This window comes from Musca autumnalis, unplaced genomic scaffold (genome assembly GCF_047663935.1).
Source record: "Musca autumnalis isolate F117 unplaced genomic scaffold, ASM4766393v1 scaffold_1, whole genome shotgun sequence".
NCBI lineage: Eukaryota > Metazoa > Arthropoda > Insecta > Diptera > Muscidae > Musca > Musca autumnalis.
The window spans coordinates 176724958-176751693 of record NW_027411644.1 but is presented as its reverse complement, the minus strand read 5'-3'; the positions used below and the strand labels follow the sequence as shown (position 1 = coordinate 176751693).

General features: G+C 35.6%; 1 protein-coding gene across 3 annotated transcripts in view; it reads left to right on the top strand.

Annotated features, from left to right (window-relative positions):
- The window catches only part of LOC141388784 (ATP-binding cassette sub-family G member 8), a 143620-nt gene that overhangs the window by 41100 nt on the left and 75784 nt on the right, over positions 1 to 26736 (top strand). For all 3 annotated transcript variants that reach the window (XM_073959108.1, XM_073959107.1, XM_073959109.1), the window contains exon 3: positions 13091 to 13125. In XM_073959108.1, the coding sequence (XP_073815209.1) occupies positions 13118 to 13125 (8 nt within the window). In that variant the 5' untranslated portion in view covers positions 13091 to 13117. The remainder of the gene's footprint in view (positions 1 to 13090; positions 13126 to 26736) is intronic.

The following is a 26736-nucleotide window of genomic DNA, read 5'->3' as shown; positions in this document are numbered from 1 at the left end:
CTGACAAAAATGTTGATTAGGATTTAATATCAAAAGTTTTGCGGAGGAGATACTAAAAAGAATGGATCTCCAGCCACTACATATGGTACCATAGGGGTTTTTTAGAGCTTCAGGGATGTTTGCTCAAGAAGTATGAACTTGCCCCTGAAACAACTTTTACCATCGCAATTGAGGCAGCAATGCAAGTTGCTTCAACAAAAATCAAAGTGATTCGAAAGCAGGTCTTAAAGTGAACATGTATCCGAAATTTTGAGTGGGAGGTACCGGATGGAGTGGACAAATATAGTCCATATTTGAACCTGATCTATATCTGGTAGATATATTAGGATGTGTAAAGTATGGACCAATTCGGCCACTCTCTTCAAGAGTTATCGTACGCACAATTTTTCCGAACATTTTTGAACTTTTGTGGGGGAGGTACCTGAAGGAGTGGACCGATATGGCTTATCTTCGAACTTAAACTATGTTTGGACAAAATATTACTAAGGCCAAACTTTGGACCGAATCGGCAGACCTGTTCGCGAGTTATTTTGCCATCCAACCTCCTCACACGGTGTCATAGGGTTTTTTTGCAACTTTCAGGCTATTTTCTCAGGAAGTATGGACTTGCCCCTGATGAAACTTATACCGTCGTATGGAGGGCAGTGAATACAAGTTGCTAAAGCAAAAATCAAAGCGATTCGAGAGATGTTCCTAAACTGAACTTTTCCAAAATTTTGTGTGGGAGGTACCCGACGGAGTGGACCGATTGAGTCCATATTAAAACCTGATCTAAGTCTGGTACACGCTCCACGATGGGCAAAGTATGGGCCAAATCGGTTACACCCTTCAAGAGTTATCGTGCGTACAAATTTTCCGAACATTTTCGAACTTTTGTGGGGGAGGTACCGGAAGGAGTGGACCGATATAGCTCATCTTCGAACTTAAACTAAGTTTGGACAAAATATTACGAAAGCCAAAATTTGAACCGAATCGGTTCATCCCTTCGAGAGTTATCGTGCGTTCCAGCCAGCCAGACAGACAGACAGACAGACAGACGGACGGACATTGCTCAATCGACTCCAAATTGTCTGAAACACATTTCGTCCAAACATACTTGGGGTCTAAAACCATTATTTCCATGAGGCACATTTTGCCCGTATGAAAGTGTATATACCATTCATAGCCTAAAGGCTGAGGGTATAAAAATGCGTTCAGCCAGGTGAAAGGTACCACCTATGGGGCAATATCAAAGTGTCGACATATCTTTACAATTTTTGGTGGAAAAGTCAATGTTAAATTATGGATAGTTCCGTCAAATAATGTAGCCAAGACCCTAAAAATACCGAAAATCGGGAGATACCGTTATATGGGGGATATACTAAAACATCGACCTACATATGTTGACGATTTTTACTGAAGAAGTTTCGTGACCACTGAAAATTAAAATGTCAAATTACTGCTAGTTCGATTTTCGGTGGAGAAGTTTCGTGAGCACTAAGAAACTTAGATGTCCAATTTCAGATAGTTCGGTTAATAATTGTACCTAAAATTCTCAAAATACCGAAAATCAGGAAGTACCGTTACATGGGGGCTATACCAAAACATGGACCTATCTTGACGATTTTTGATGGAGAAGTTTCCTGACCACTGAGAACCTCAAATGTCAAATTACAGCTAATTCGGTTAAAAATTTCAGCTAAAATCCTCAAAATACCGAAAATCGGGAGGTACTGTTATATGGGGGCTATACCAAAACATCTACATATATTGACGATTTTTGGTGGATAAGTTTCGTGGCCACTGATATCCTCAAATGTCAAATTACAGCTAGTACGGTTAAAAAATATAGGTAAAATTCTTATAATTCGCAAAATCGGGAGGTACCGTTATATGAGGGCTATACCAAAACATCTATATATATTGACGATTTTTGGTGGATAATTTTCGTGGCCACTGAGAACCTCAAATGTCAAATTACAGCTAGTACGGTTAGAAAATATAGTTAAATTCTCAAAATACCGAAAATCGGGAGGTACCGTTATGTGGGAGCTATACCAAAACAAGGACGATTTTTGGTGAAGAAGTTTCATGGCTACTGAGAACCTCAAATGTCAAATTACGGCTAGTTCGATATAGCCCATCATCGAACTTGACTTGCCTGCATACAAAAGACGCATCTTCCTATATCTATTGTTGTGGATGCTAGAGTGATTACCACAAGCGGGCGGACGGACATTCATAGATCGACTCAGAATTTTATCCTGATCAAGAATATATGTACTTTATAGGGTCGCAAATGGTTATTTCAATGCGTTACAAACGGAAAAACATAGTTAATATACCCTCCATACTAAAGTGACGGGTATGAAAAAAACTTGAAGTTTTCTGGGAACTGTGTTTGTTACCTAATATTTATATCATCCCAGTTATTTGTACGTATTTTTAAAATTCGTTTATAAAACACAAGGATACAAATACATTTATTTATTTTTTTATTGTAAATAATTCGCATATGTAGTTTCCAAATCTGTATCTGTTGGTGATAGATAGACTAACAAATAAATAGGCATTGGATTTTGCATATTTTTCAAAAATTCGAATAGAAAAATACGATATTTTTGGATCATTTTGAATTTTTTTTTTCTAATTTGTTCATATTTTAATAAATTAAGTAAAAATATGGCAAATCATATTCAAATTCGTATAAAAATATCAATATTTTTCTATTTGAATTTTTGATAAATGTGCAAAATCCGGTGTCTACAAATAAGGAAACTGTTTACTGTTGAAATATGAATTATAAATTCCATTGGATGTTCAATATTAATTTCCATAGTCAAATTAAATTTTGATTTATGCTTCCTATTGTTTTCTGTGAAATGTCGTATTTGTGGTTTTCGTTGTTTTTAAAAATATCGTATTTTAGAAACGAGTTTTGAGCATGACCTTGAATATATGTATGTAGACTAGTGTTCTTATAGGCTTATAAATTATATTGATAGCTTAAAATCGTTTATGAAAATTGTTAATAAAATTAATTAATTCTTTAGATAAAATGAAAAAAATCTACAACAGGTTGATTTTGCATCTTCTTGGTATTATTTTCATTTTACTGTGTGACTGTGACTAATCCAAATATTTTTTGTCATATATTTTTTTTATTTGTGAATTTTATTAGCACTTGTTTCTTAGTCATTCAGATTTTTTTAGAATTGCTGTTTTTATGGCGGTCTTAAACAATAACTTTTGTGATTCTGTAAGAAATGGAAATTCCTTTTTTTTAAATTTTATACTCGAAAGAAGTAGACTCATTCAAATAATGGTTCCACTTGTTGCTTTGTTTTTATGTTTATTCTCATTTTTTCTTATATTCCCATCATAAAATTGTTAAGTGCGAAATTTTAGTTAAGGAAATTAAGCCAGAATATGGGTGTGTATATTTTTTGAATAAAAATAAAACTATTTCATGATTGGCATATTTTTACACAAGACGGGGTTAATGGATCATTGTTCTTAAGGGAAACAGGTATACCGAGTTTTAATTGTGCTATTCAAGATTTATACTTTATGTATATGATATTTTTTTATTTATTACATTGAACGTTTTGTTCATAAGCCCAACTAAGAGTATATTTAAAAGCAAGCCGATCTTCTAATTCACTTCTGCAACTTTCTATGCCATGTTTTCTGATATTATCTTCAACATGGTTTTTCAATCGGAGACTTGGTTTGTCTCCTTCTGGCCGAGCAGACTGAGACTACTATATGCAGTGCACAAAAAAGGAGACAGTACGGCAGGCAGCCCATCAGCTCCTGCTGCCTAGTTGTTTTTCTACAGATTAATTACTGTCCTAACCTCACTATGGCCACGGTTTGTAACGTGACAAGCACCACATACATACAACAACACCTACGGTCTTCCCCTACCATCGCAGTAGCAATGAATCAATATGCACTCAACAGCGCACAGTGGGAAAAAATACAGATCTAGCGTGCAGAAAATAAAAGTGGAGGTTTTATTGTATGTTTATTAGGCCGGGGCGATTTGTGTGGAAGGAAAAACCTTAATGGGCCCTTCGCGTTTCTGATTCCTGGAATTGAACTGAGCAAAAAGTCCACTGGACCTTATGTATACGGTGAAAATCGAGCCTCCCGATTTTGACTTGAAGTTTTTTGTTGACGTTTTTTGGATATTTTGGCATATAACAGCCAAACCATTGAGATTTGCGATCCAACACAAAGACCAAAATTGTAGCCAACACAATAATTAAGCACTCTCTTGTACATCACAAAAGTATTGGAATGCTCCTTCAGGCAGTTTTGATATGAAACAACCACTATAACTTCGTTCTGTCCAACTATGGTCATATTTCGTGGTACACTGTAATATTTCGCGTATTATGATAGGGCAAACCGTGGCTTCATCAATATTACATTTTTTTTGACTTTTACTCATATATACTTCATAGGTCTCCGACAAATATTTCGATGTGTTACCAACAGTTGGACAAAGATAATTGTACCCTCCATCTTATGGTGGAGGGTATACAAAACTTGACGTTAAGATGTGTTCACATTCAACATCAGCCCTTCAGAGAAGACAACATCACGGCGAAGAGTTCGCATAATAGGTCCAAAACTTTGCCATGTTAATGCCTACTATGACCGTTGCACAGTGCGAAATATGAGCACTTTAGCGAAACTACTAATAACTTTCAATATAAAGAGCGTAGGTTTCTAAAATTTTGCAAAAATGTTTCTTATATTAGTGGGTAGTTTGGGGCTCAATATGGACCATATAGACTCGCGGTTTCCTCTAGCGCTAATGCCGCCGTTTTTACGTTTTAGATTAATTTTTAACCGATTTTGCGGCAAACTTATGTACAAAATATTTTCTATATGGGTTCACGTTTTGTTATAGCGCCATTGAACAAGTCTGGCCAATAGGACATACAAATTTTAAAGGTTCCGGACAGATTTTCCAACCTATTTGGTTGTACGAGTATTTTGGCATTTTTTGTTCATAGTAGATAGATAAGCTCTATACGAGCTTCACGTTTTTTAGCCCCACGTAACAGGTCCCCCATTTGAGATATTTTAAAATTTAAAATTTTTAATTGCTTTTTGTGCAATTGTAAATTTTGAGCGAATAAAAAAACCTCTTCACACAACAATTGTTAACGTAAGTCGTAGGGTGACGTAGGGGATGGAAGATACCAAGCAACGGTCCTGACCGGCTTTAACATGGCAAAGCCCAGGATTTATCTTGATCCCTCTTTCGTCTCAAGTGGACACTGACCTCCCCGTGGTGTCACCTGGGGAACTGCCTTTAACATCCGTTAAAGTTAGTGAACTAACATGTTCCGCGCGTTCACCCATAAGAACGTTAAAAACTTGGGTTTGGGCGTCGGGTTAGTAACCCTCCCCTAGAAAAAACAGCCTTCTATGAAAAAACGAAAGAAAAGAAAAACAAACCCCTCTAAAGCTGACGAACCCCGCAAACGTTTTTAGGACCATGATCTGCGAATCTGCACCTGGAATGTTCGCACTCTTTATAGAGAAGGTGCAGTCTTCGCATTGGCACACGTACTTGAAAAGTACAAGGCCGATATTACTGCCATACAGGAAATACGATGGATTGGGAAAGGCGTCACAACAACACCTAAAGGTGACGCACTGTATTATAGCTGCCATGACGTAAAGCATGAGTTTGGTTGCGGATTCGTAGTTAGTCGGAGACTAAAACATCTGGTATCCAGCGTCACCCCAGTGAATGAAAGACTTGCTGCAATTCGAATAAAAGCTAAATTCTTCAACATCAGCTTTATTTGCGCTCATGCTCCCACTGAAGAAAAGGACGAACAGACCAAAGATATATTTTACTAGCGCTTAGAAGAAACATATGACCGTTGCCCTGCCCATGACATTAAAATCATTCTAGGCGATTTTAATGCCAAAATTGGAAAGGAAAATATCTTTGGCCCAACAGTCGGGAAATTCAGTCTCCACAGTGAAACATCTGACAATGGTATGAGGCTGATAGACTTTGCAGCTGCAAAAAACATGGTAGTTAGCAGTACCAGATTTAATCATCTCGATATTCATAAGGGCACCTGGCTGTCTCCAGATCAAAGAACAAGTAATCAAATTGATCATGTTGTGATAGATGGAAGACATTCATCCAGCGTGTTGGATGTACGATCGTTCCGAGGCGCAAACATTGATTCGGAACACTACCTTGTTGCAGCAAAGGTACGTACCCGTCTAAACGTTGCAAATAAAGCACGAACAGACACAACGCGATAGGCTGCAAACACAACAGATAGCCACAGCATATTCCACTCAACTAGCCCAATTGCTTAACGCGAGCACTCCTTGTCCCGATAACATTACAACACAATGGCAAAATATTGCCCACTCCATGCAAACAGCCGCAAAATCCATACTTGGATTCCAGAGACCTCCGCAAAGGAATTCATGGTATGACCAGGAGTGTCGTGCTGCTACCGAAAGAAAAATGCGGCATACAGAGCTACTTTACAATCAGTAGCAACGCGTAGCGCACGAGAGAGATATCGGGAGAAAAGGATAGAAGAGAAACTTCTTTTCCGCAAGAAAAAGAGAGAAATGAAAAAGCGGGAGTGTGAAAAAATCGAGATGTACAGGAGTCAGAATGAAGCCCGAAAGTTCTACCAAAGAGTGAAACATCAAACAGATGGCTTTGGTACAGGCACATCCTCCTGTAGAGACCAGCACGGTAATACGGTAACAGATACAGATAGCGTGCTCAGGATATGGAAGGAACATTTTTCCAATCTGCTGGTATCCAATAGTAGCGAAGACGATGATACCGCAGATCCAATCCCAGAAGATGGTATAGAATGTATACCGCCCGGCCAAGATGAGGTAAAAACAGCAATCAATCGGCTGAAGAATAATAAAGCAGCAGGAGCCGATGGCTTACCAGCCGAGCTGTTTAAAACCGGAGGCGACGCGCTGATAAGGTGTATGCATCAGCTAGTTAGCACCATCTGGCAGCATCCTATGTCCCGTCCACAAGAAAGGAGATAAGACTGTATGCTCCAACTATAGGGGCATAAGTCTTCTCCCTATTGCCTATAAGGTAGTGTCAGGGATATTGTGCGAACGACTAAAGCCAATGGTCAACGAAATAATTGGACTATACCAATGTGGCTTTAGACCTGACAAGTCCACCATTGACCAGATATTTACCCTGCGGCAAATCCTAGAGAAGACCCAAGAGATGCAGATTGACACATATCACCTTTTTGTCGATTATAAAGCAGCATTCGACAGTCCCCTCCGATCAAAGGTATTCCATGCACTGTCTGAATTTGGTATCCCCGCAAAGCTCATCCGGCTTTGTAAGATGACTTTAACTGATACTTGGTCCTCAGTTAAAATTGGAAAGAACCTCTCCGAAGAATTTTGTACCAAAAGAGGTTTCAGACAAGGAGACAGCCTTTCGTGTGACCTATTCAATATTTTGCTGGAAAAGGTAATACGAGATGCAAATGTCAAAAGAAATGGCACAATTTACACCAATAGCCACATGCTACTTGCTTATGCTGATGACATAGACATCATGGGACGATCAGTAAAGGAAGTAACTGATACCTTTAGGAAGGTCGAAGCAGAATCTGCGCAAGTGGGTCTGGCGGTAAACGGCGAAAAGACCAAATTGATAGTGTCGACGCGCAAAGCGTCCACAGAGCTCGGACCAACTGTGGAAGTTGTTACCTACAATTTTGAGGTAGTTAAAGACTTCGTCTACCTCGGCACTGCCATAAACACAACAAACAACATCAGTTGTGAAATAAGAAGAAGAATTGTATTGGCCAACAGATGCTACTATGGTTTAAGTAAGCAATTTAAAAACAAAGCCACATCTCGTCAAACAAAAATAACACTATACACAACGCTGATACTACCCGTGCTAATGTATGGCTCCGAAGCATGGGTACTTGCGCAAGCAGATAAGGCAGTGTTTGGTGTGTTTGAGAGGAAAATTCTTCGAAAGATCTACGGGCCGATTTGCGTTGACGGGGAATATCGACGTCGTATGAACCACGATAGTTAAACGTTTCGAGATGCAACGATTGCGTTGGTTAGGCCATATCATGAGAATGAGCGATGATGAACCCGCTAAGAAGGCGTATGAATACATGCCACATGGCGGTGCACGCAGAATCGGCAGGCCTAAGCTTCGATGGAGCATACAAGTGGATGAAGAAATGAAAAGGCGCGGTATTCAAAAAAGTCAAGCGAAAAACAGAGAGGAATGGAGATCTTTTCTTAGTTCGGTCTATAGAACAAATGTTCTGTAATGGGCCAACTAAGTAAGTAAGTAAGTCGTAGAAAAATAGTATGAATCAAAAGTGCAACTCTGAAGTGCATTTTTAAGTCGTTTCGCTAAGTAAATCTCCAAACTCAGTATGGGTCATTTGCAGTGGGTTACTTATCTAATGAATTCAATAAAAGTTAATTAGTTTTATGTTCTTTCAAAGTTCCACTAAACGTCCCATATTTTTAATTAATTCTCTTTCGAGTTGAGCTTCCCATATTTTACACTGTGCGTTGCTTGGTATTTTCTATCCCCTAGGGTTTAGCAAATACAATGGTGCCAATCTACTTGAAATATACCGGCTAATTTGTTCTAGCATAAACTATTTCTTCCCACAAAATCTACAACATTCGTGATACGCATTTATGTTAACTTATCACTCAACATACCTAACTAAAGATATTTAATCAATCATAAGTTTCCGTAAAACACTTGATTGAATTTCACTTCGAATATTAATAGACAACAACAGCAAGATAAACAAGTGTCTCGCGTACACATAAAACAAAATAAATGTTTTGAAATTAATTTAAAACTTGACTGAAGCAATCAACACTTAAAAGGTTTCCACTAAAAATGCACTTTTACGCTTCATTACGACGATGTAACACATGGGCAGATGGGGAGTTGTTCGAATAACTCAAAAACATACACAAAAGCGGTGATTTGTTGATGCATTCGTATTAATTTACAATTATTAATTTGAGTTTTTGTTTTCTACAACTTCTGGTTTAAATTGATCTCAACCCAACTCAAATACACACCATTAAATTTTTCATTCATTAATTTTGTTTCTTTTTTTGGTCTACTGTTGAGAGTAGGTTAAATCAATTAAAAATCATGATTTCCAAGAAAACAGAAAAGAAAAAAACAATTAAAAAAAGCTCCAATGAATGGTATAGTAAGTGTTTGAACCTAATCAGCGTAGCGAAAATCTTGAACTTAGATCGAGTTTAACAAAAAATCATCGGCAACGTTTGAAAACCTCTAATGTTTTCACACACCGGCTAAATGAAGAAAAGAAATCATTTTCTTAAAAAAAATAACTTTAAATTCTTGTGATTGATAAGTTAACAGCTAACGGCAGTCTACAAAAAACTCAATAATTTTAGAAATTAATTAAAACATAATTCAAGTTTTTTTATGTATGGACCCCACCCAAAGGTAAAGATTTGTTTTATGCTTGTCAATTCATCATCATTCCACATTGTTTTGAGCACACATTTCGATGCAGTCAATTATGAATTTTAAATACGTTTTTGTGTGTGGTATGCTTAAACATTTATTAACTTTCACAAGTAATTTCATTTCATATTTTCAATTTGTTTACTGTAGAATATCCATCCACATTCTTGGAATAACTGAAAGGCGTTACTTACACCTTTACACATCATGTGAATTTCGACAAGTTAACTGCTTAACAGGTTCGCCATTTGAGTGCTTCGATGTTTCTACTCAACATCACTGACGCCATACAAACGTGTGGCAAGAGTATGCCATATTATTTTTGAAATAAATTTAGAAAATATAAAATTAATATAATAAAATATATATATATCCGTAGCAAATTTTTATCAAAAATTAATATTGAATTCCTGTAGACGATTTTAACATTTCAGCAATTATTAATATTCGGTTCGGTACCTTTATTGGTACCTTGTTTGTTTGTAGAACCCCAGAGACTTGGGGAGAAAAAAAGATGGCGACCCTACGATTCACGTAGCCAGGTTGTCTTCAAAAAGGTAGTTAATTCCAAGACGTAATCCAAACGATGATAACAGCGTTTCAGAAACACTGTTGATTGAAGCAAAACGAAAGCTGCTAAACCAGCTAGGGGTGTTGAAAGCACAGATTAGTGACTGATTAAAAAATAAACAATCGCACTTTTCTTTTTATTTTTAATAAATATAAACCGACTTACGACCTCCTGGTTGAGAAGATTTCAAGTGTGTATGCAGTAAGTGATTCGAAAAAAAAACTGCTTTAAATCCAGTGCTGTTTGGGTGTCCTCAAATAGGAAATGATTCTCCAAAAATCGAAAGCGAAAGATAGCAAGTCCGTCCACAGTTTCCACTTGTTCAAAATCTTGTTGGTCAAATAGGTGAAAGGGATCAGAAAGTTAATAAGTAAATGTATATTAAAAAACGTCTTATATCTAATATCACAGAGGTGTATCACAGTATTGGGATCGGATTAAGGGAAGGAATCACAGGTTGATTTTCGCCTCCTTAATGAAGCATAACAGTTCCTTGTATTTTACGACATCATTAATAAGAAGGAGGGTCGTTAGGTTGTGTTTTTGAGAAAAAATATTTGGATATTTGTATCTGATGTTAGCAAATCTTTTGCATCTGAATATGCAGTGTTCCGCGTCTTCCGGAACACAACAAGTATCACATATATCATTATCACATACTTCAATTCGGTGCAGGTACACTTTATCAAAGGTATGCCCTACCATGATTCTGTTTTGTTTCTATGGCATTTAGGTTCATTTTATAGAACCATGGCTTTCTAAAGACATTGTCCACGTGTTGATAAAAATATCTGCCTTTAGTTTCTGATATTTGTGCAAATTCTTCATTCCATTCTTTCTTTACTTTGTATACAATTTGTCTTAAGGCTTCTTTGGGGGTCAGATATGTTTCTATGGGCGCTCGGAATCCACACCAAATGACAGCTTTCCATGCTCGAAATTTTCAGTAAGTTGTGACATTCCGCAATTAGGAAGTTGTCAGAGCTCACAGGACCTATAGCCTTAGGCTGTCAGTGAATATAACAACTTTGTCACACCTGTTTTTAATCGCAATCTCTAGCGCCTTTTTGCAAGGATCGTATACTTGTTTATTTTATAGAAATTCAATTCATAGTTGTAGATTGAAGAAATTACATATGTTTTCTTTTTAATCTTTTTAAAGATGTCGTCAAACTCGTGGAATATTGCACTATAGCTAGATTTTACTAGCGGGTTGTTAGCTATAATATCATATAGCCTGTCATTAATCATTGCATTTTTGATTATCTCCTTCGACGTCAAAATCTTAGCTCGATACTTGGGGGTAGCTCTCCAGCAAGCGCATATCTTACATGTATGGTTGTGGTAGTGGTAACTCCCAGGAATCTTCGGATCATTTCATTTTGAAGATGTTCAATTGTTTTGTTCACATATGTCGGGGCATTCGCAGTCGTGGTTCTGCTATATTCGATCTTTGAGCGCACAAAGCTTTTATACACATTCATCGCCATTTTTTATTGGTACTTTAATGAAGCTAATTTAAGATTTGTGATGTCTAACTTTTTGTGATATGTTTGACCCTTCCCTGTATAAAGATAATGTTCCAAATCGACATTTGTTCCTCCGATCGTATGATCTATCCAACCCTGGGTTTACTTAATCAGTTAAACGTCACGTGCCGTAACCCATCCCACCAAAAATTCGGATCCATTAGTCATTACGTAACCCATTACAAAGTAATGTAAACAAGCTTCTTTTCCCATTACAAGTAAACTGAAAAGTAATGGAATACTTCTTAAAAAAATTACAAGGCAACCCTACTTACTTTGCTCCTCACTAAGTAATGAGGACGGTGGCACAGTGAGTGTGTGTCCGACTATAAATCCTAGGGTTGTGTGTTCAACGCTCACTGTCGGCACGTGAGTTTTTTTAATTAAAAAATAACAGTTCGTGCTGCACATGTGCACTGCACATTTAAGTTCTTAAGCAACCCTTAATGTTCGTATGCGTGGCATAGTATGTAGTGTCTTTGGCTAGAAATCAGAGGGTTCGTGTGTTCAACTCGCACAGCGAGCGAAATAAAAAAAAGTAAAATGAAAGTAAGAAGTGTGTTGAAATTAAAAACAAATTCTCCACATCAACTGTTCTAAAAATAGAATTTTTTTTTTTTCAACTTACTTTTCAACTTCTAGTGGCCACAGAATAACTAGTTAAAAATAACTACAAACTGAGTGCGACATGCCCTTGTAAAAATAATGGGGAAGAAAGAGTGTTTGTGAGTAGTTACGGCTGCCAAAAATCCCTTACAAAACCCATGATTTTGGGAGGACTTTTTTGCTGGGATGTAGCTCCGAGAAACTTAAAACTTAAAACTGTACATACACTTTTGAGACTTTTTAGGAATTTTTGTTTAAAAATAACTTTTTTCCTCCAAATCGTATATTTTTTTCTAGAATCGAGCCTTCTTTTATAAATGCCGTAAACGTTGGAGGATAATGGGGGTGTATACATTTTTTTCCAAACCCCTGGTCAAAGCCATTTGCACTCCGTCGAACTTTCTCTAAAGCGGTTTTTTTATTTTCAAATACATTCGCCAGTTGATGAACTGCGCCTTCTCAGTGAAAACTGCCAGCATCCTGAAGTCAGATTACGGCCCTTTAAATAATTGTGAAATTTTGCACCATTTTTTACTTGTGTGGTTTTCAAGTGGTTTCTAACTCATTTAAAATCGTTATTGGGCAGGGATATACTCAGGGAGTTGGCACAGGGAGCCTGTGTGACCACAATTTCTCTATTGTAGTATCCAAGTACAATCGCCGGTGCATTAAATACAATTTCTCTGTAAGAGTTCTAATATTATTTCAGATTCATAGACTTAATGCCTTAATTGTGTGGATGAAATCCATATTTCCACCAGATTCAACTGTAAAGTGTCCATTATGGATGCTATGTTATTTCTATAACTTTTCTAACAAATTATTAATCTATTTTCTTCTTATTTTTTACAGATAATTATCGAAGACCCATGATATTGAATGACTAGGTAAGTTATTGTGAACATATCCTCATGATAGATATAATATTGACCTATTTAATTTTCTACCCAATAATAATATAAATTAGGCCTTTGCATTTACAATGTATTGCTTAAATTGTATTCCGACTTATGAATCATTTCAAATAATTTGTTGGTCAATACAATTTATTATTTTTAATACAAAATTCCAATTTTCCATTTTTTTAAATATCGAATGGTCATAAACAGCTATTTTTAAAGTAACCACTAAGAAAAAAATAAATCTTTCAAAATTAATTTAAAAAAACTAGTCTGGTGTTGAATAAAAATAGCAAAACAAAAGACTTAAGAAACAAACCTCCACAAACAGCAGCAGCACCACAAGCAATAGCAAGCAATTGTATACAAAAAATGCTGTTGCATTTTTCATATATGTTTTTCTTGTTGTTTCTTTTTTTCTACTTGCTCTCAATTCCAATTCCCAACTTTAAATTGGAAATAGTAGAGCAACTACTGACGACTGCATTTGGAACAATGGCGAACCGGATGGCAAAAGTGCAATTGGGCCTTAAGACTTGTCTGGCATAATGGTGTGTGTATGTGTGTTGTTTGTTCCCAGCAAACCAAATGTCTGATGTCCGACATATCGCAACAATTTCGGAAGCAAAATCGTTCAGATTTCGTATCGATTTCTATACGATTTTTCGTAGGGGAATTCGTACAGATTTCGTTCCGATTTCGGAGAAAATGTCGGAAGTAAATTTCCCTTCGAATTTGCTAATGTTTTTCTTCCGATTTCGTTACGAATTCGGATCGATATGTCGGAAACAAATTTCCCATCGCACAAAAACCACCTTTTGTATATATCTAACAAGCAACATTTTAGTTTGTTGTCGAAAAACAAAATGGATCGTTATAAAATTCGCATATACATTTTTTAAATATTTTAAATATAAATGCAACATATAATAATTCAAGCTAGAACTGATAGACTCAACATATTCGTATACAAAATTTACATTGTTCTACTATAACTACAAAATGATAACAACAGTGAAAATCATTAGATATCTTTGAAATTATAATCTTCCAATAAAAAATATAACAAAGAAAATTTATCAATAAAAAAGAGGCATCAGAGAAAATTTTTTTCCTTCGATAATCATACGAAATTATTCCAAAATCGTTCAGAAATCTTTACGAAAGTTCGGAAGGTACCTCAGATTTTCATACGACATTATTCCGAAATCGTTCAGAAATCTGTACGAAAATTCGGAGGAAAAAATTCGAATTCCGAATTTCCCAAGGATTTTCTTCCGATTTCGTTGCGAATTCTGACCGAAATCGATACGATATCGCTCCGACATTTCGTTCCGAAATTATGTCAACCACTTCATACAACTTTCGTTAAGATATCGTTACGATTTCGGATCAGATATCGGACGTAACGTCCGAAATTTGTTCCGATTTCGTTACGATATCGGTACGATTGGTTTGCTGGGTTCATACATTAACTCACATGTGCATTAGATAGAAAGACACATGCAAGAATTTCAATTGTATTCCCCAACCCTCTGTAGATTTTGAGAGATTTTTTGCGCTATGTTATAAGTGATTCATTGAGGGCTAGTCATTCATTGACATTTATTTATACACATAGCGTATGTGTTGTGCTTTTATGACAGAAACCGTATTTGTTTTGCAAATAAACGAAACAAGTTTTTTAAGTTGTTTACAACAACAAAGTAATTAGTTATAAAATTAGTCAATAGAATTAATGAATTCATTCAAAGTCAAGAAATTTTCTGAACGATAGAAAAAATATAAACTTTCATAAAAGACCAATAGCTCTTCACATAGAAGACCAATAGGTCTTCTCATAGAAAACCAATAGGTCATCTCATAAAAGACTATTGATCTCTTATGAGAAGACCAATGAGAAGACTTATTGGTCTTTTATGGGAAGACCTATTGGTCTTTCATGAGAAGACCTATTTGTCTCCTATGAGAACACATATTTGCCTTCTATGGAAAGACCTATTGGTCTTCTACAGAAAGACTTATTGGTCTTAAAAGAGAAGACCTAAGTATTTGCATTCTATTGGTATTCTATGAGAAAACCTATTGGACTTCTATGAGAAGACCTATTGATCTTCTATAAGAAGACTTATTGATGTTCTATGAGAAGACCTATTGGTCATCCATGAGAAGATCTATTGGTCTTCTATGAGAAGACCTATTGGTCTTCTATAAAAAGACCTATGTATTGGTCATCTATGAAAAGACCTATTGGTATTCTATTAGAAGACCTATTGGTATTTCATGAGAAAACTTATTGGTCTTTAATGAGAAGACCTATTGGTCTTCTATGAGAAGACCTATTGGTGTTCTATGAGAACACCTATTGGTCTTCTATGAGAAGACCTATTGGTGTTCCATGAGAACACCTATTGGTCTTCTATGAGAAAACCTATTGGTCTTCTATGAGAAGACCTACTGGTCTTCTATAAAAAGACCTATTGGTCATCTATGAGAAGACCTATTGGTATTCTATGAGAAGACCTATTGGTATTTCATGAGAAGACTTATTTGTCTCCTATGAGAACACACATTTGCCTTCTATGGAAAGACCTATTGGTCTTCTACAGAAAGACTTATTGGTCTTAAATGAAAAGACCTAAGTATTTCCATTCTATACAAAGATCTATTGGTCTTTTATAGAAAGACTTATTGGACTTCCATAGAAAGCCCTAATGGTGTCTTATGAGTATTATCTATTGGTCTTCTATAGAAAGACCTATTGGTTTCTTATGAGAATACCTATTGGTCTTTCATGGGAAGACCTATTGGTCTTTTATAGGAAGACCTATTGGTCCTTCATGAGAATACCTATTTGTCTCTTATGAGAAGTCCTATTGGACCTTTATGAGAATAGATATTTCTTCTATGCAAAGACCTATTGGTCTTCTATAGAAAGAGTTATTGGTCTTATATGAGAAGACCAAAGTATTTGCATTCTATTGGTCTTCTATGAGAAAACCTATTGATGTTCTATGAGAAGACCTATTGGTCTTCCATGAGAAGATTTATTGGTCTTCTATAAGAAGACCTATTGGTCTTCTATAAAAAGACCTATTGGTCATCTATGCGAAGACCTATTGGTATTTCATGAGAAGACTTATTGGTCTTTCATGAGAAGACCTATTGGTCTTCTATCAGAAAACCTATTGGTCTTCTATAAGAGAAGACCTATTGGTCTTTCATGAGAAGACCTATTGGTGTTCTATGAGAAGACCTATTGGTGTTCTATGAGAAGACCTATTGGTCTTCTATGAGAAGACCTGTTGGTCTTTCATGAGAAGACCCATTGGTTATTTATGAGAAGACCTATTGGTCTTTCACGAGAAGACCTATTGCTCTTGCATGAGAAGACCTATTGGTCTTCTATGAGAAGACCTATTAGTCTTCTATGAGGAGACCTATTGGACTTCTAAGAGGAGACCTATTGGTATTCTATGAGAAGACCTATTGGTCTTCTATGAGAAGACCTATTGGTCTTCTATGAGAAGACCTATTGGTCTTCTATGAGAAGACCTATTGGTCTTCTATGAGAAGACCCATGAGAAGACCCATTGGTCTTCTATGAGGAGACGTATTAGTCTTCTATGAGGAGACCTATTAGTCTTCTATGAAAAGACCTATTGGTCTTCTATGAGAACACCTATTGGTCTTCTATGAGAACACCTATTGGTCTTCTATGAGAACACCTATTGGTCTTCTATGAGAAGACCTATTGGTCTTCTATGAGAAGACCCATTGGTCTTCTATGAGGAGACCTATTGGTCTTCTATGAGAAGGTTATTTATGGGAAGACCTATTGGTCTTTCACGAGAAGACCTATTGCTCTTGCATGAGAAGACCTATTGGTCTTCTATGAGAAGACCTATTGGTCTTCTAGAAGAAGACCTATTGGTCTTCTATGAGAAGACCTATTGGTCTTCTATGAGAAGACCTATTGGTCTTCTATGAGAAGACCTAGTGGTCTTCTATGAGAAGACCCATTGGTCTTCTATGAGGAGACCTATTGGTCTTCTATGAGAAGACCTATTGGTCTTCTATGAGAAGACCTATTGGTCTTCTATGAGAAGACCTGTTGCTCTTCTATGAGAACACCTATTGGTCTTCTATGAGAAGACCTATTGGTCTTCTATGAGAAGACCTGTTGCTCTTCTATGAGAACACCTATTGGTCTTCTATGAGAACACCTATTGGTCTTCTATGAGAAGACCTATTGGTCTTCTATGAGAAGACCCATTGGTCTTCTATGAGAAGACCTATTGGTCTTCTATGAGAAGACCTATTGGTCTTCTATGAGAACACCTATTGGTCTTCTATGAGAAGACCTATTGGTCTTCTATGAGAACACCTATTGGTGTTCTATGAGAAGACCTATTGGTGTTCTATGATAAAACCTATTGGTCTCTTATGGGAAGACCTATTGGTATTTCATGAGAAGACGTATTCGTCTTCTATGAGAAGACCTATTGGTGTTCTATAAGAACACCTATTGGTCTCCTATGAGAAGACCTATTGGTCTTCTATGAGAAGACATATTGGTCTTCTATGGGTAGACCTCTTGGTCTTCTATGAGAACACCTGTTGGTATTCTATGGGAAGACCTATTGGTTTTTCATGAGAACACCAATTGGTCTTCTATGAGAAGACCTATTGGTCTTCTATGATAACACCTATTGGTCTTCTATGGGAAGACCTATTGGTCTCTTATGGGAAGATATAATGGTGTTTCATGACAAGACCTGTTGGTCTTCTATGAGAACACTTCTATAAGAAAAAGGTTTTTCGGTCTTCTTTAAGAAAACCTATTGGTCTTCTATAAGAGGATATATTTGTCTTCAGTAAGATGCCCTATTGGTGTTCTATAAGAAAAAATATTTGATATTCTATCTTCTTTGAAAAGACCTATTGATCTGTAATGAGAAGACCTATTGGTCTTCTATAAGAGGACCTATTGGTCATCTGTAAGAGGACGTAGGAAGGAAGACCTATCGGTCTTCTATGAGAAGACCTATTGTTCTTCTATAAGAAAACCTATTGATATTCATTAAGAGGACCTTGTGGTCATTTATAAGAGGACCCACTGGTCTTCAATAGGAACCCCTATTGGTCTTCTATGAGGAGACCTATTGGTTTTCTATAAAAAGACCTGTAGGTCTTCTATAATGATACCTAATTGTTTCCTATGAGAATACCTATTGATCGTCTATAAGAAGGTTTATTGGTCTTCTATCTTTTTAAAAATATATGTTAATCTTTTGTGAGACGACCTATTGCTATTCCATGAGAAGACCTTCTCAAAAAATATCACTAAAAATTGCGAAATAAAGATATTTCTTCATATAACCCAAAATCCAAATTAAAAGATAAACATGAAGTAAAATCGAGTGCCAAATAAATGTGACAGAAAAACAAGAGAGAATCTGTTGACACAAATACCGAACATGGAAATTGTCTAACAAAGAATTGCATGAAAATAGCTATGAATATATGAATAAATATGTCAGCAACAGTGGCGGCATAAAACCACAAACAAAAACTAACAACACTGCTTAGAACAAATTAAAAATTCTCACTCAAACTCATAAAATTTTTAGTTTTTTTGTGAATGAAAAATATGCTGCTGCGGTAAACATAAAAATGTGGGCACTTGGTGGTTTAATGAAAACACTGAACTGGGTTACTATGAAATTCAAATGAATTTTTCAACTATCAGAGTTGAAGTTGTTCAAAATGTGACAGTCAGTTTATTTGTGTGTATTTTTAAGTGAAAGAGTGATGTGATGAATGGATTTATGTATGTGTGAGTACTTGCTAAAGGCAACAACCTACGGAAACAAGAAGGGAAAAAATCAGCAATAACATAAAAAACCAGCAAATTGTTTATTCGTATTATCTCAATGATATACACTGAGAGAAATAATTATTAGAATAAGAATTCTAATACTCCCATTTTCCACATCTCTGTTTATAGATAATATCGTAAAATTTTATTTGTGTCCTGAATCTATTGCAAATTGTCAATGGGACATTTTTCTAATGGTATTATATCTTCCTTCAGATAATCTCTCAAATAGCTTTACAGCAATGTGCTGTTATAACATGTTTACATTAGAGCTTCTCGTTCTACTTTATAAGGATTTATTTGAAATATTAATGGAATGGTCAATGAACCGGCTTTTCTAAATCCAATACAATGTAATCATATCATTAAATTATATTGCTTTTAAATTCCACCCACAGTTTTCTTTCTGTATATAAATGTAAATAATTACACAGTAGCCAACATTTTTGTACATTCATCGCCTGAATCACGAGTTGTGGCGTTTACAATTGACGACGACGGGTGTGACATACCCACATTCATTGGTAGCTGTTTGTTGTTTTGGTATCTGTTTGAATGAATTTGAAACCGAAATTAACACATTTGCTGGAAAACAATAGTAATAAATAAAAAATGTATTTATTTCATTTACAAAAAAAAACAACGGAGGCTAAGCCATTTTTGACAAATATTTAACGCACAAAACATCAGGAATTTTTTTGAAATTACTCAAAAAATACTCTTGATAGATATACACATAAAAATGTCCGCATTTGTACGAACTAAGATGCTATTCTTAATTTTTCTAAACACATTTATTTTGTCCGACAAAATACGTGGAAATTCATAGATCACATAAACATTTCTTAATGGAGAACAAAACAAAAGAAATTGAAACAAATAAAAAAGTATCAGTCACACTTACCGATAGTGATATAATCTCAACCTGAGTGAATTGAATCTATGGACCGATTGAGTACCGGGTACACAACGAAACTCATATGGCGCCCAACAGTCATTTCAGTTGGTCACCGTATTGTTTAAAGCTTTTGGACCATTATGTCAGGAAGAATGGACTTTCCCAAGAAAAACATAATATTATTGTAAAGAGAACTCCATAGAGCATCTACCGTTAAAACCCCAAAGGATTCTCAAACCTCGACCGTGAACTGCACTTAAACAAAATTGTTGAATTTTGCTTTTCAAAATAGTCAGGCTTAATTCCATAGTCGTTGTTTTGATATTTTATTAAAACAACTTTAATTTATTAGTGGGAAAAATTTTTACCAAGGGGTAAGGCAGGGAATACTATAGTTCTCATCAGTTCCCTTGTTTCTTGTTTTTCAACAAGAAACTTTTTATACCCAAGTTTCAATTTCTCGCTCAAATAGATACGTGTCCAAAGAAACACTCTGATCGAGAATTTCTTACCTAAACTCGAGCAATTTCACTATCGATAAGTGTTTTCTCTTAGAAATATTTTAGAGATACTTTTTTTACAGAAACCACATATGCAATTCTTTGAACTTTAACATTGTTCAATTTGAGCGCAGTCAAAAAAAAAACACCATTCAATATGCCTGATGATCGGTCTAACCACCCGTGAAACGTAGCATAGTGGTTGAATGTGTGGGACTTCGGTGGATTCCTAATTTTTCAATGTACCTATTAGGTCTAAATAGCTCAACTCGAAAGAGAATTAATTCAAATATCACTCTAAAAATGACCTTCGCCTTAATAAGGCAAAACAAAAAAATGTATTTCTTTAGATTCATTCTAGAGGATCACGGTCTGATATTCATAACTCTCAATCTGTTTGCCGTCAAAGAGCATGCACTACTTGTCCAAAAAAAAGTGCTTACCAAGTCGTCCTTCAATTAAATTTTTACTCAATAGGACTTTTAGCTCTATAAAGCGATCTTCTGCGCCCGTCCTTTGGCAGTGGACTGTAGAAATTTGAAGCGTCCAATGACATTATCTACAAATACATATACAAACAGACGGATGAATGTAAACAACAAATGGGGCAGAGGTAATAAATAAGAGAGAGTAGAGGGGGTAACATTGAATGAAATCACAATGCAGAAAGATTGTTAGACTAAAACTGAATGACCAAAATAAATATGAAAGCGAGAGAGAGTGCAACACAAGCAATAGCAAAATAAACTTGCAAAATACTGAGTGAAATTCTGTGCAGTAGTTGTTGCAAATTTGATTGAAACCAAAAAAATGCCTAATAAAAATTTATTCAGCTATTTAAAATTCTCAAATTGTTTGTAAGAAGTATTTGAAAATGTTTTTGAGTTATCATGCACAAAAGCCATTTTAGTATGTCCTGTCAGGGTTTTGGAGCTTTTGGGCCATTATCTCAGGAAGTATTGACTTACTCCAGCAAAAAAATGTACCGTTGCACAGTGGTGGTACTTACATGGGAAGGTGTGACAAAAATACTTCTAGATAACATATCGAACTTAAATTTTTATCAATGGGTCCTCGTGGCCAAAAAACACTCTAACATGTAACAAATCATCTTGAATTTAAGTATTTTACTGTTACCAAGACATTGTTCAACCAAATTTGCTGTAATCCGGTACCAGGAGTTATTATTGCATAGTAAGGATCCCCACGAAAAATTGTCAGTATTGGTCCATGATTTAGTTTACTCCCCATATGATTTATATATCGATTTATTTGGGCATATGTCAACCAAATATTCTAACCGAATAGGTTTTAATAATGAACTCAGAGTTCAAAACACCACCTTATAAAGAAATTTGAAATCGGTCCACTTTTGACTACAGCCTGCATATAGGGTTGCCATACTTTTTCGGTACTTTATAAGCTTTAATCACCTTTTTCTGCAGAATTACTTGTAATAATGTATTTTTAGTCCTCAGTGCAGGGAAAATCTCCACGTTTTGGCGAGGCCCCAAAAAAGAAAAATTATTTGTTGAAGCGAACACGCCAAAAACTTTGTCTTTTTTCACGAGTTTTCAATGCGACTCTAAGTTACCATGACAATAGAAATCTCTAATAGTACAAAAACATTATATTGAACATAAATATAAGAAAGGATAATAAAAATAATTTAAACAAGAGAACGGCGTTAAGTTCGGCCGGGCCGAACTTGTTATACCCTCCACCACAAGTTGTATTGAAGTAAAATGGAATAATTAGTTTCCTTTCGTGTATGAAGAAGACTTAATACTAAATTTTAGCAATTTCCTATATTTCGGTAAGAGAATGTGGCTAAAACTAAAAAATCAAGAAGTAAGCTTCTATGGGGATATAGGAAGACGTGGACCTATACTGATAATACTCTTCTGGAATATTTTATAACTCTTGGAAGACGAAATAACGAATTTCAGCCATTTCGGTTGGATATTGACGTCACAATCTTCAGTATTACGAAAATCCGGAGGTACCGTTCTATTGGGGCTATATCGAAACGTGGACCTATACAGACATATTTCTGGCGAACAGTTTTATATCACATTGAAGTACCCCCAACGAAGTCTAAATACCAAATTTCAGCCATTTCGGTGGAATATTGAGGCCACAACGTTCAAAATACCGAATCGGGAGGTACCGTTATGGGGGCTATATGAAGGCATGGACCGATACCGACAAAGTTCTAAGGGAAAGTTTTATAACACCAACGTAGACTAAGTACCAAATTTCAGCCATTTCGGTGTGATAATTAAGCTAAAACCTTCAAAATACCGAAAATCGGGAGGTACCGTTATATGGGGGCTATATGAAGGTGTGGATCGATACCGACAAAATTCTGAGGGAAAGTTTTGTAGTCCAAAAGAAGACTACGGTCCAAATTTCCGCCATTTTGGTAGGATAATGAAGCTAAAACATTGAAAATACCGAAAATCGGGAGGTACCGTTCTATGGGGGCTATATGAAGGTGCGGACCGATACCGACAAAATTCTGGGGGAAAGTTTTATACCCCTAAAGAAGACTACGTACCAAATTTCAGCCAGTTTGGTAGGATAATGAAGCTAAAACCTTAAAAATACCGAAAATCGGAAGGTACCGTTCTATGGGGGCTATATCAAAACGTGGACCGATATATCCCATTTTCAATACCAACCATCCTGCAAGCAATAAAAACGTCTGTACCAAATTTTGACTCTCTATCTTTAAAATTGCGAGCTGTATCTTGATTTCAACAGACAGACAGACGGACGGACGGACGGACAGACGGACATGGTCAAATCGACATAGAATTTTATGCTGATCAATAATATATATACTTTATAGGGTCTCCGACGAATATTTCGATGTGTTACAAATGGAATGACAAATTTAATTATACCCTCCATATGGTGGAGGGTATAAAAATGCAAAAAATATAAATTCAGCAACTAAAAAAGGGAGTTAAACTTTTGGTCATAACTGCCAAAACCGCAAATTTCTGCAAAAAGTCTATACTGTTTTGAAATCTAGAGGCGCTAGGCTATAATTTGGTACTAGTGGCCATTTGTGCGAATTTTTGGAAAGTAACTAAAACTTTAAGGAAATCCATACATTTATATTAAATATTTTAATTTTGACCAATATTATAACCAAAATATTTTTCAGCCCTAGCAATTTAGAGGAATTTTCATAACTAGAAAAATGAAGATTAGACAATTTACAAAATGATTCAACTTAAGTCAAGGCGTTCATAATAGTCTTTTGTTTCATAAATTCGCTTAGAATATAACTATTTTTTCTAATTTTTAAACCTATTTTTTCTTCAAAATTAGTCATGTTTGTGAAGATTTTTCTCCTTAAGAACCGAGTAAAATGGAACAAATGTGTTGAGTTTCGAAAAATTCGGAAAGTTTTGAAGCGATTTGCATCTTTAAATTTTTAAAACGATGACATGAATTTTTTGATTTTTGTCGTTGGGCGCATCCACTTTGCGTTGTAAATGAGGCCGTTAGAACAACCTACTGAAAAAAGAATCAAAACTATGCGAGAGGATAACTTACACTTCACTTTTTCCTAGGGAGGTACACGAAGGAGTGGACCGATATAGTCCATTTCAACCTGATATATGACTGGATGAAATAAAGTCTGCAGGGTTTCTTGAAGCTTTTGGGCCAATATCTCAGGAAGTATAGACTTGCACAAGAAAAAAATTGTACCGTCGTTGAGGGAGCCACAAGGACAACCTACTGGAAAAAATTTAGAACGATTCGACGGGAACTCTTAAACTTCACTTTATCCGAATTGTGTGCGGGAGGTACCCGATGGAGTGGAGCGATATAGTCCATATTCGAATCCGTTATATGTATATCTGAAAGGAATAATACGATGTGCTAAGTTTGCACCAAATCATTTGCTCCCTTCGAGAGTTATCGCTTACAACAGTTCACAGGAAAATTTTGAACTCCAGAAGGTGTGGACCCACATAATCCATTTCTTCGAACTTAAACTTTGGACAAAATATTATCATACCCAACATTTTGTACGAATCGGTTGATCGTTCGAGAATTATCGTGCGCACCAGCCAGACAAGCAGACGGACGGACATGGCTAAATCGACTCTAAATTTTCTGAAACGAATTTCGTCCAAGCATACTTGGGGTCTTAAACCGTTATTTCGATGAGGCACATTTTTGGTGAAACCCTTTCTAGCCTAAAAGATGAAGGTACAATTACCGGAACTGCAACATTTCTAAAGTCAATATCAATAATTTTTATTGCACATTTTAGGCAAAATAGAAAACATTTTATATTTTCATTGAATATTTTCCGTTTTAATTTTTACTGATTTTTGTCGATAACGGGAGCAACATTCAACATGCCTTTTTTAATGTTTCCACTATGAAATATTTTATTTGGACTAACTTAGGTTATTATGATCTTAGCAATATTAACTTTTGCCACACAAATATTTGTCGATGAATTTTGTTTAAATGCTTATTTACCCAACCTAATCTCAAATCATTCTTTCAACAGCAGTTGCAGCTCCAAGTTGTTTTTGTTTTTCTGAAAGGAATATGTTCAGGTGTCCCGTAGTCATTGTCTTAGGTAAAATACACTTTTAACTGTTTAAACTAGTTTCTTGTTTTGTTGATGCAATTTACTTTTTGAAATGCAACTTAGTTCTTGGAATTTACAAACGTATTGCATTGTGAAGAAAAAAAAACATATGAATGAATTTAGTCGCCAGTTGACTGACTACCCAAATAACGAAATCAAAGAAACCAGTTCGTTTTTTAAGTCTTTTGTTTGAAATCAACTCCATTTTTTTACCCACCAAACATTGTTTGGTTTGCACAAAATTATTGGCTACAAAACAAATAAACGAAAACTGAAACTTTTATAGCATTTTTACATTTTATTCATGATGAAAACGTTTGACATTTTAACCTCGTTTAATTTTTATTTTCTCTTCCTAAGCCCAACCCTAGCCAGAATAAACAAATCAACATGTACCAAATCCATGCTTAATGTTGACATGTTGATTTCATTCATTAGATTGACTGTCATTGCGTGACGACATACAAACCCTTACAAAAGTAAAATATCTATTCAATGTCTGCCAAGTAGCCTCCACCACTACACATCGCCTCCGCCACCGCCATGCTGGGGGCAAATGTGTGCAGTATTTGTCTTATCTGTTGTGTCTGACTATTAATTTCAACGTGAACTAGTACTTCGTACGAGTATGTACTTTTTTTCTTTACTTCATTATTATGAATTCTTAAGTTGAATGACATAAATTCAACGGTAAATTACAACAACAACAGTAAATAACAAATTAATGTGCCCACCACGAGAATTCTATGTTTACGCGTTGTTAGTTTTTTTGTTGTGTTTTTTTCTTCGTGATGTCTGTACTTCGTAATTTACTTTATTTTTATTTCTTTTGTCTATGAACTTCACATTTATGAAGAACATGACTTTTAGTTACATGAAAAAAATAAATAAAAAAACCCCTCATGACAACATCACGTTTTTGCTAAACATCCATTGCGGTTTTCTTTTTTACTTCGATGATATTAAATGATGAGTCATTTACCAACAAATATGGCACTTTGATTAAAAGAGGAAGGTCTTAACACTTTGAAGAAAAGTTTACTTTCCGTAACAACATGCTCTTCAATAACTGAAAATTCAGACAATTAAATTAAATTTAACATTAAAAATTGTAGACAGTGATTGCAGCCATTGCCCAAAAATTAAAAATTGAATGTCAAATTTTTGGTACAACATCTGGCAACCCTGACAGCAATGATATGGACACGATTTTATATGGGATGAGGAAGAAGCTTATGTCACTGTAATGCAAACATAGTCCTACCTCCTTTTTTTACACTTGTCTGCAACAGTACCTTACACGATATCAGAATATTTGTGCCGTTTTTTATTGGGATAGCTGTTGTGATTTTGTTTTTTCAAAATAGTCTGGCTTAATCCCACTGTTTTTATATTAATTTTTTTTAAAACAACTAATTTATTAGTGTAGAAAATTTGTCGTTGTTCGCCAAAGGGTAAGGCAGGGAAGACTATAGTTTCGATACACGCCACAGGATCTCTACAGTTCCCTCCATAATATGGATGGTATAATTAAATTTGTCATTCCGTTTGTAACACATCGAAATATTCATCGGAGACCCTATAAAGTATGTATATTCTTGATCAGGGTAAAGTTCTAAGTCGATATAACCATGTCCGTCAGCACGCAATTTTTAAGATTTTAGGATATTTGGTATTGCATATGGGCTGTATC